The sequence below is a fragment of the Terrapene carolina genome, unplaced genomic scaffold, assembly GCF_002925995.2.
Source record: "Terrapene carolina triunguis isolate 2854851 unplaced genomic scaffold, T_m_triunguis-2.0 Scaffold30, whole genome shotgun sequence".
Taxonomy (NCBI): Eukaryota; Metazoa; Chordata; order Testudines; family Emydidae; genus Terrapene; species Terrapene triunguis.
In genome coordinates this window covers 8,873,076-8,884,318 of record NW_020664381.1, presented here as the reverse complement: position 1 = coordinate 8,884,318, position 11,243 = coordinate 8,873,076, and the positions used below count along the sequence as shown (strand labels likewise).

The 11,243-nt window shown below is 44.9% G+C and overlaps 1 protein-coding gene across 1 annotated transcript; it reads right to left on the bottom strand.

Moving 5' to 3' along the window:
* Positions 1-2,138: 2,138 nt before the first annotated feature.
* On the bottom strand, positions 2,139-10,552 carry LOC113406398 (protein Mis18-alpha-like). Its single transcript, XM_026651084.1, has 5 exons — positions 10,336-10,552; positions 10,161-10,227; positions 9,399-9,521; positions 3,591-3,684; positions 2,139-2,856 (listed from the first exon to the last, which is right to left on the bottom strand). Exons 1-5 carry the CDS (start codon positions 10,550-10,552, stop codon positions 2,779-2,781), a joined length of 579 nt encoding a protein of 192 aa, XP_026506869.1. The 3' UTR covers positions 2,139-2,778.
* Between the last annotated feature and the right edge of the window lie 691 nt (positions 10,553-11,243).

The window sequence follows — 11,243 nt, the reverse complement described above, 5'->3', positions numbered from 1 at the left end:
ATGGTCCCTTCTGACCTTAAAGTCTATGAGCACTTTTTGAGGATGGGTGTTCTGGATTTTCAGTCCCAGCCACTCCAGGGTCTGAAGGACACATTGACCTTTTTAGAAGTAACTTCAAGTGAAATTCTCTAGCCTTTTGGGTTCCCTTTGAGGACACATTACGGAAGTGCCCCTCACTAAAACAAAAACTGGCCAAACTTCTGAAGGCTGTACATTCAACTTGTGGCATTTGTTTTGTCTGTATATAATGTGATAAACCTTGAATGGCCAAATCCAGTCAATTCCAACATTTTAGGGAATGTACTAGTCTAGGCATCAATGGCTGGAATCCTGATGATTGGGGGAGAGAAGAAGAGTCAGAAAACCAGGAGAAAAATCGGGGACACCTGAAGAGCCTGCTGTCTATTTAGCATAGCCATAGCTTCAAGCACCTCTGCAATTGTCTATAGATCGAACTGATGGCACCCATTAATGCCTTCCAGCATAACAATACTCCATCTCACCTCTGCTCATCCTCCCAATAATTAAGTTTGTGAAGGTGTCACCATACTAATCTCCCACATAAAGAATTGTGGGGAGGGCACAGGGAGAAAATGCTGGTCCCTGTTATATGGGAAATAGGTACACAGAACCCTTGGCAGGAGGGCAACTGGAGGGTGGCACACAACATTTGTGGGGTAGAATGGAGGAATGCAAGGAGCCCCTGGTATATAATAAACTAGGCCTACAGAAGCTACAAAGTGTGCAGCCCCCTCACAAGCATCTGGTATGTCCATCATTAAGAGGCATTGCTGCCTTATATGAAGGGCAATTTTTGAAGCCTAGAGATTTGTGAAGTCTCACAGGCAAAGAGAAAAAGTTTCTTCTTAAAAATAGAAAGTAAACACTTGAAATATCTAAAGCTAGCAGTTAGGTATCTAGGTTTAGAACTATTTACAATACAATGAATAGACCACAGAGAGAGAAAAAAAAAAATCTCAAACACTGCAAGTTCTGACTCATAGCCACTAGCAGTGAGAAGGAACTGAGGGGCAGTTGGGGTGGTCCGGCCTTTTATGCCATCAGGGAGGAAGGACAAAGACACTCAGGCCACAGGTGTGGCCCAAAGAATCCAGAGTGCATTGGGCACATGCCCACCAACAGTGGAACACAAATAGAAAAGCACTTCAAGCAGCATCTAAATATTATCTGACCACAAGACACAAGTTCAACTTCAGTAAAGTAACACTGAGGAGGGACAAAAATAATCACTATGGGGCCATGACAGTTGATTACTCAAGAAGAGTATTTAAAAGGGTAAGGGAAAAAGTAAAACTGTTGTGGTCAGAAGATAAAGAGAAAAAAAAAAAATCTTACATGGCTAATTTCACTAGTAGGAATTGCTATACAACTTCTCCAAACCTGAAGGAAAATAATTTCATTCAGGTTTGGAGAAGTTGTATAGCAATTCCTACTAGTGAAATAATTTCAGTGAAGCAGTTAATTTGAGTTGCACCTTACATAATGCAGCCACAAATTAGCTATAGCCCAATTATAATCTATATACTCAATCTATGAGAGAGCCTTTTACAAATAATTTGGTATTCATTGTTTATTTGAAAGAGAAACAGACAAATGGAGATATGGAGCATGATTTGCTTTCACTGATTGGTTATGAATAGAACGTGCTGCTGCCTGCTGACAAATCTGTGTTAACTACCACAGCCTAGGTTTTACTTGGAACAAAAAAGTGTTGTAAAGTTTGACAATTTGCACAAAGTTTCAAGGGACAGAAAGTGCACCAAGTCCTGAAGTAAGAAAGCCAGCAAATCATTGATGTAGTTTCTTTTTTAGTTTTATTAGAAATGTATTTACAAGACTTTAAACATTTTACATTGATTGCCCAAGTATCTTGGTTTCATAAACAAATTTATAAACTAATTCTAAGTTTTGCAATATATTAGAACAACCCTTTAAATAAAAATCAAACAATTACAAAATTGATATCAGAACCAGTTAACACTCAGACTAGAGCACTTAACTAAATGTATTGTGTTTAGCTTATATTTTAAACTTGTTCTTCATCTCAAACAAGGTTGAAGGGCTATTCACAATATTTTTTTAAGCTCCACAATAACTGCATTTTTTCCAAGATGTTCTATGCAAAGTTTTTTTTTTAAAGTCTCCAGTAAAGAAAGTTAATAAATTCTGGCCAGCCCAAGGCTAGAATGCAGAACCTGCTACATTTAAATCCTACTGCTCAATGCCTAGCAGCACAGGTCAAGGGAAGGCTGTAAAAATAAAACAAAATGATGAACAATTCAATCATCATTTCTCCAAGAAAGTTCAGGGTTAGCTTGTTACTTTAGTTTTAGGAAATTGAATAGATGTCAGTTCAGCAGATAATTTTGGATGACTCTCTCAGATACTGGCAAAAAGGGCTACCCAAGTTATACCATGATACTAGTCATGCCTGCTGAAATCCAAACAGCACTAGTCAGCTTCAGGAGAATCTATTTAACTACCCTTTTAAGGAGAAGTTACCCAGAGCATGGGCAGGGAGACAGAAAAAAATATATATACCAAATATAAAGGTAGCATGGATGTCAGCAGAAGGGAATATTTTAATTTTACATACATCATCCCACAAGTTAGTGTTTTATTCCATTAGAAAGACTGATGAAGTTTTTGTGCTATTCACTGGAAGGCTTTTGCAGCACTCCAACAGATTCTGGAGATTATGAAAGCAAGCTTTCCATGAAGTGTTCCCAGTAATAAGCTACATACGTGAAGTTTCTTTCAGCTGTTATGACGTGATGCAAAACTTGATTCAACTACAGACAGTCTTGCCTCCAGTGCTTTCAGTATGGTTTCTGCCTGTTAAATAAATTGGAAAAATAGTTTCCCAGAAATATGAATTTACAAGAGAAAACAAATCACCACAATGATAGCTACATAACTAGTATTGATCACAAGAGATTTCTGTTTTCAATCTTTACTCACCATCCTCACTAAAAGTAAGAATATACATAATGTTTGGAGCTTCGGTTAATTCTGACAACCTACTGTAGCGATGTAGCCACCGAAACTATCCTAGAGTTATCTGACACTTGGCTGAAAGTTTCACTGTGTTCATCTTTTGTAATACAAGTTTAGCTTCTCTCAGAGGTTTCGTTCATGTGTTCTCTTAAGTATTGTCCTGGCTGCAAGATTATGGAATGATAGGAGCCCAGACCACAGGCTCAAAAGAAGGCATTTCCATAGTTAAAAATAGTTTGTATCTCTGTTGTAGAACACTGGAAATATATTTCAAGTTTGCTTAAATATGAGAAATTATTTTACTTTATGGCTTCAAACCAAGCTGGTCAAAAATTCAAAAATGCATCAGTGACAAGTTTTTTGTTTGTTAAAATTGCATCTAGAGAGAAATTCTGAACTACATACACACAATAGGCTATAGTTAACTATATAAAAATGAAACATGACAATATGCATAAAAATTAAGATGAGTTTGGCTGAACTCATAGGTGATTAAGTGGGATTATTCTTGATTTGGCTGTAAATCTTCCTAAATTGTAGTTAACTCTGAATTACTTAAAACAAAATCTTACCCTTTCTATTGCCTCTTCTAAGCCAGCTCGACTTTCAAGAGTTAAAGGTTCATCATCAGATACAGCTTGTTTTTCTGAGGATCCTAGGATGTAACTAATATGGTAGAGTTACAGTTCACATGATTGTCAGGTAATGCAAAACAAGAAAACCAACTTAAAGAACCATTTAGCAATAAAAGTAGCTCTCTAGGACAGTGACAGAATGAAGTACTGCAGTGATCAAAAAAGCTTATGCTATTAATCAATGTGAGCAAAATATTGATTTTTTTTAAAATAAAAACAGAATTAAGTCATACTGGTTTATTTTAACTTAAAAAACATATTTAAAAATTTTAATTATGACAACTTATGTTAAGGCCTCAACTTACTATTACCTATTAATCTAAATCAAAGTAATAGTAAGCAGTACATGGTTGCTGTGAAGTTTTAAAGAATGTCAAACCATTGAACTAGTGGAAGTCACTGGATAAGTATATTGGAACAGCCTGCTGAAGTGCTAAACCACCTTTAACAGCAGGAGCCTCTTCTGCAGGTGCAGAGAACATTTTCTTCATTTCAGTTTATCAATCTAATTCAGTTCAATGACTGACTCATTCAAAGTTAAGTAACTAGTTGGGAGTTGAAAAAACAAGGACACTGTTTTCCTCTTCCAATCTATGAATAAAAACTAGGTATGAGAGAATGAGATAAAATGGTTACTAAACCTTTCTGTAACTGTTGTTCTTCGAGATATGCTGTACATGTCCATTCTCATGTAGGTGCGTGCGTGCCCTGAGCACAGTTGCTGGAAATTTCTCCCCTGGTGGTATCCATCAGGTCAGCTCTAATGCCCTTTGGTGCTGCGTGCATACAGCACTGATATAAAGGGCACTGCCTACCCCGTTCCCTTTCAGTTTCTTCTTGGCGACCGCCTCCAAAGAGGGGACAGAGGGTGGGTCTTGGAATGGACATGTGCAACATCTTGAAAAACAAGTTACGGAAAGCAACAGTTTTTTCTTCTTTGCGTGCTTGCACATGTCCATAGGTGACTCAAGCAGTTGTATAGAAGGTGGATTTGGAGTTTAAGGACAGGCTGACTGCAAAACTGCCTGGCCAAAGCCAGCATCCTCTCTAGCCTGTTGAATAATGGCACAGTGCGTCATTACTGCATGACTGGACGACCAGGTCACTGCCCTGCAGATGACCCGAATCAGAACTTGCACTAGGAAAGCCACGGAGGCAGCTTGGGATCTTGTAGAGTGAGCTGTAAGGATAGCCAGGGGTGGGATGTCTGTGAGCTTGTAAAACTCCTGGATACACAAGGTGATCCACGAAGAGAGTCTCTGTGCAGGGATGGGGAGAGCTTTCATTCTTGCTGCTATCATTATGAATAGTTGAGAAGACCTGCAGAACGGCTTGGTCCTTTACACATAGAAAGCCAAGACCCTCCGGACATCCAGTAAGTAGAAATGCTGTTCTTCTCTATTTGCATGCAGTTTAGGGTAGAATACTGGTAAAAGGTTTGTCTCAGTTCCACTGTAGTCAAGCAACTTTAGGAAAGAACAACTGGTGTGGCCACAGCTGTACCTTGTCCTTAACAAAGACTGTGTATGGGGACTCCAATATGAGGGCCTGGATCTCGGCGACTCTTCTGGCCAAAGTGATCGCCACCAGGAAGGTCACTTTCCAAGAACGGTACAACAATGAGCATGACACTAATGGTTCAAACAGGGGCTCAGTGAGCTTTGATAGGACGAGGCTCAAGTCCCAGGCAGGATGGGATCTCTGGAGCAGCCCTTGATTAACCAGTCATATAGATACAGAAAGACATGGACTCCCTTTTTTTCCTGAGAAAAGCTGCTACCACTGCCATACATTTGGTGAAGACTCACGGAACAGCCAACAGGCGAAACAGCAGCACCGAGAACTGGTAACAGGCTTGATTCACTATAAACCTTTGGAAGCATCCGTGGCAGTGGAAGATTGAAATGTGGAAATTAGTTTCCTTTAGATCGAGGATGGTATACCAGTCTCCCGGATCCAGCAAGGGGATGATTGAGGCCAAGGAGACCATGCAGAACTTTATGTTCTTGAGGTACCGGTCTAAAATGTGTCTGAGCCCACCCATGGCTTTGGGATTAGGAAGTAAAGGGAGTAAGACCCCTTCCCTCTCATGTTAGCCAGAACCTCTTCTAGGGCTCCCATGCAAAGGCGGGATTGGACTTCCTGTTGCAACAGATGCTCACAAGAAGGGTCCCTGAAGGGGGACAGAGGGAAGGGGAAGAAAGAAATTGGATGGTGTAACCCAGTTCTATTGTGTTAAGGACCTAGCGGTCCAACGTGAGCTGAGTGCAGGCATCCAAGAAGTAGGAAAGGTGGTTGGAAAATAAGGGAGGTAGCTGGATCTGATGCAGGGGGGGATAGTGCCAACCTGGAGCATCTCGTCAAAACAGATACCAAGTGCGTGGGTCCGGGTTGAGTGAGGCTTGCTGACAAGGTCAGGGGAGGAGGTCTGTGTCTAAACACCCTATATTTCCTCCTATGTTGGTCCTGCCGAGGAGGCTGACAGAAGTAGCAGGCTGTCTGTTGTGGCCTGTACTGCTTTCTTGACCCTGCTGGCACAAAGTCCCAGGGATTTCAAGGTTGCTTTTGAGTCCTTGAGGCCATGCAGCCGGTGATCCATTTGCTCCAAAAAGAGTGATGTTCCCTCAAACGAGAGGCCTTGAATCATTTCTTGCACTTTTTTAGGTAGCCGTGAGGACTTCAACCACGAACTCCTTGCATTGTCACCACAGTAGCCATTGATCTGGCTGCAGAATCAGCAGCATGCAGGAAGGCACGAGCCACAGTTTTCCCTTCCTTAACAAGGGAGGAAAACTCCTACATGGAGTCCTGTGGGAGAAGGTCCTTGAATGAATCATGGACTCCAACATATTAAAATCATAACGACCCAGCAAGGCTTGCTGGTTCGCTATGCAAAGTTGAAGACCCCCTGTGGAATATGCCTTCCATTCGAACAGGCCCAGTTTCTTTGGTTCCTTTGCCTTAGGCATAGGAGCAGTCTTTCCCTGGTGGTCCTTCTCATTGGCAGCTGCAACAACCAGGAATCCCAGTGGAGGGTGAGAAGGAAAAAAAGGGAAATCAGACCTCTTGTCCGGTGTAAAATACTTGTGCTCTGCGCGCTTTGCTGTCAGAGGGAGAGAGGCAGGGGTTTGCCACAGTGCCTTGATCGGTTTCATAGTGGCATCATGCAGAGGTAGGGCCACTCTAGAGGGTCCCACAGGTGATAAAATGTCCAGGAGTCTATGTGCAATCTCCTCAAGTTGGAGGCTACCCGCTTTCACAAGGTGTAGGAGGATTTGTTGTTGTCTTGCAGATGGGAGGCCCCTGGTGTCACTAATGCCTTGTCTGGAGAGGACATTAGGACAGACTGCGGAGCCTCTGTAGGTTCCTCGGTTTCTGCCAAGGCCCAGTGGGCTTCCTCCCAAGACACAGTACTGCAGAAGATGGGGACGTGTTATAGTATGAACAGCCCAGAGAGCCCCAACATCAACTATGTCAAGGATGGGAATAGGGCCTGACCTTCAAGTCTGACAAAGACTCCGATCTGTGGTGCGGAGACCAGAGCAGTGTCATGCTGCTTGGAGCCAGAGACAGTCTAGGAGACAATCTTGGGGCTGATAACAGGGGCTTCCCCCTAGACAGTGGTCACAGCCCCAGATGAGGCTCAGGGGGTGGCTCCCTGCCTCTCTGTGGCACTGGTGGTGCAGAGTTTTGATCCTCTGGGGATCCCAGTACTGGTAGGGTGAGAAGGTCCCTGGCTGCTGTGAACGCCTCAGGAGTTGACGGCACCGCAAACTGGCTAGTGCATTGTCTACTCTGACATTGCTCCTTTGTAGGTGTCAGAGAAGCTTGCTGTGGCATCGGACTTGCCGACACCTGATACTGTGGTGCCAAGGGAGACGAGCAGTCCGGCCTGGGTCTTGCTCTCTCCCTGTCTCCCTTAGATTTTGGCACCAGAGACCTGTTTTTCTCTTGGTGCTTGCGGTGCTTCTTCTTAGGCATGGAGGAGGGCAATCGGTGCCAAGAGTCCCAAGTCGATGGAGAAATGCTCCACACTGAAGCTGAGGTGCTTGATGCCGAGTCCAAGCACAGCTCCAAAGCCAGGCTTTAAGGCTGCATCCATGAGGAGGACCTTCAGTTGGGCCACTCACTCCTTTTTGGTCTGCGGCCTGAAGTCTCTGCAGATTTGGCAGCAGTCTTTCCTATGAGCTTCCTGCAGGCACTTGAGACTGCTCAAGTGGGGGTCGCTCAAGGGCATAACTTACAGCAGGCAGCACAGGGCTTGAAACCTGGGATGCCCCAACACTAGCAAGGCGGACAATCCTGCAAGTCAAGTGTGGAGGCGTCCGAGCTATCTAAAAGTACTAAAAACTACTAACTTTAACAACTATTTACACCAAAACAAGCATGAAAAACCAGTAGGAGAAAATTGCCTAAGAGCAATGAAGGATTCCAGCCAACCATTACAGGCAGTAAGAAGAAACTGAAGGGAAATGGGGTCGGCAGGGCCCTTTAAATCATCATGTGCGCGCAGCACCAGAGGGCGCTAGAGCCAACTCAATGGATACCGCTAGGGGGAAAATTTCCAGCAACAGTGCTTGGGGAACACACACACCTATGTGGGAATGGACATGTGCAAGCACTCGAAGAACTATTAGTTCTAAACTCATGAAGAACATGGTGACCAGAACCAATCAGTTCAATTCACTAACTAAAGCTAATACTTCCTTTGTTTATTAGGTGATTGTAAATGCAAAACTCTTAATAAAAATGTCTTCTGTATCCAGCATATTTAAGGTAGCTTTATTTAACTAAAAGAATTCAAAAAGCTACTTTGTTAATTTTTTACTTGTGATTTAAGCACTATTTCTGTGGAAATTCAAATTCAGTTAAGATGCACAATCTCAATAAACTTATATTAAGCTATATAACTGGTTAAACATATAGATAGCATATGCTCCTGGTTAGCAAAAAGCACAAAAATTAGCTGCAAATCAGCATGTTTTAATGGTTAGCAACCAATGAGAATAAACCTTGCCTTAAGAAAAGAATTAAAAATACAAATGCAAAACAAGATTGAGAGAGATTTAAATCAGTTCACACTGTTAAACAACAACTTAGTCCAGGATTTAGATACCGAAGAATGTTTTAAATCATCTATTTAGCATAATGAAAAACGCATTTCAAATATTGTAGCTATGTCGGCACCTGAACTTCCGGCTTTAAGCACAAGGCCAATGCATCAGCATACCCACATTTCACCACCACATTGTCCTTGAGGTTAGATGGAACAAATTTTACTTAAGATAGATCTGAGTCCATTTGCACTTAGTGACCAGTCACTGTGGTATCTATGTGCAGTTGTCTTTGGAATGAGACTGGAAGTAGAGGCACCTTCTCGCTATGTTGGGTACCTAGTGTAATTTTATACACTTGTAAGTTGTATTATATAAAAGAACACCCAGGCTATGTAAATATCAGGTCTTAGGCAATATTATACTGTACATGGAATGTTTTCACAACTTAAGTGCTGTGGTATAGGAGACATTAACAGAGAACACTGCTCTTGAACAAAAGGAATTTAGAGAGGTAATCCATAACCTTCTCCAAATACCCACCCCCATCCTCTCCCTAACACAAGTTTTGCACAATTATCTGATCACTAAAAGTGTTAGCAATGATCCCAAACTACTTGGCACTCAATCTAAAAGGCAAAAACCAATTAGCATATTTCTGACAACTTGGACCATTATGTCTCATCCTTACCTTTCAATAGAGTCAACACTGAAGCAAAATAAGTCTCGCTTATAGTCAAGATGTTTTGGGGTGCATCTGTAGATGTTCCCAAGGGTCATTGAACAGCCAGAGCAGAATAAAGTTTCAATCATGCTGTAAGCAAATATGTAACCACTTCTTTAGAAAACATTTAAATTGATTCTAATTTATTCACTCCTAGTCTTAGAATAGATTCATGTTTGTTTCATTTGTATTCCAAATATACAACCTTTGAACCCTATCCAGGATCTTACCAGGGAACATTCCTCATCTATATAGCAGCGTACATTAGACTATTCCAGACAAAACTGACTTCCAAACTGGTATTTTGGTTTAGGTTATTCCTAACTCCCTGTCTCCCGCCCAAGCAACATTTTGTCATATTAGGCAAGATCCTTTGCACTTGCCCTATGTGGGGCTTTATAGGAGAGTTTGCCTATTGGTCAACTGAGATTTGTGGGGCCTTTTTGATTATAAACTAACTGAACAAAATTTCTTCCAGTTTTGTTCCCTGGTTGAGATTTGGGCAGCGGACATTTTGAAGTCGGACTGGGAGAGTCTCTTCAGCAGCAAGGCCAATAGCAGCACCGACGCGGCACCTTCACCAGCGGTTCCAAAACCAGCCCGCAGCGGACCCGGGGAGGCGAGGGGGGTTCAGGCTGACCCGGCCCGAGGGATCAGACAGTGGCTGAGGCGGGGCCGTGCGGGGGATGCCGGACTCCCCTGGGCCCGGGGCGCCCCGCGGTCACTCACCATCCGCACTCGCCGGGCCGGCTGGAGAGTTTCTGCTCCTTCTCCACCGAGACGTTGGGGGAGGCGCCTGCAACAGACAGACGGGGACCAACCGTCACTAACGGTCACCGGCGGGGGGCGGGGCTCGGCCAGCGGCGGGGGAGGGTTGGAGCCGGGCACGCTCCGGGGCACTCACTGCGCAGCAGGACGCAGCCGGTCTCCTCGTCGTTGGCCACCCAGCCCAGCGTGTCCCCCACAGGCCGCTTGCAGCCGGCGCACAGGAACACCATGGGCAGCTCCTCCTGCTCCTCCGGGCCCCCCGCCGCCGCCGCCCCGTGGCTGCTCTCCGCCTCCAGCAGCGACAGCGACTCGTCCAGCCCCGCGCCCGGCGGCACGTACTGCGCGCCCGCCATCCCCTGCCTTCAAACCGCCCGCCCGCGACCAGCGCCGGAACCGGAAGCGACACGCACGCGCGGGGCCCTAACGGGCAGAGCCCCGCCCTCCCCCGAAGGGAGGGGACAAAGAGGAGCCCCGCCGGGAAAGCCCCGCCCCCTTTTCCTGTCTCAGAAGGGCGGGGACGGAGAAGAGTCCCGCCCGTTCCCGGCTGTAGTGCGTGGTGTGGGGGCGGGGCTGCCTTGTCGCGTGTCTACTCTGCAGCTGCGGTACCCAGAGTAACATCGCGCCCCCCTGTGGCCGGGGGCGGCTGGGGCCAGGCTGGTAGCTGCCAGTCTCTGCAATGAAAATAACGGGGAGTCCTTGTGGCACCTTATAGACTAAAACATGTATTTGGGCATAAGCTTTCGTGGGCTAAAACCCACTTCATCAGATGCATAGAATGGAAAATACAGTAGGCAGTGAAGTGAGAGGCATGGGGAGGCTGCAGGGGGTGCCTAGCAAGGACTGTCCTGCCAAGGTTGCTGCTCCCAGCTGCTGATCGCCTCTCAAACGTGCTTCCAGCCTGCTCAGGGTGCTGGCCGTGGCTCTCCCAAGTCCCACCCCATGTGGGCACAGCGCTGGGGTTTGGCTGGGGCAGGCCCTACCTTTCCCACCCTCATGTCTGCCATCTGCTCTGTGTTGCTTGGCAACTGAAACCCCTAGTGCAGC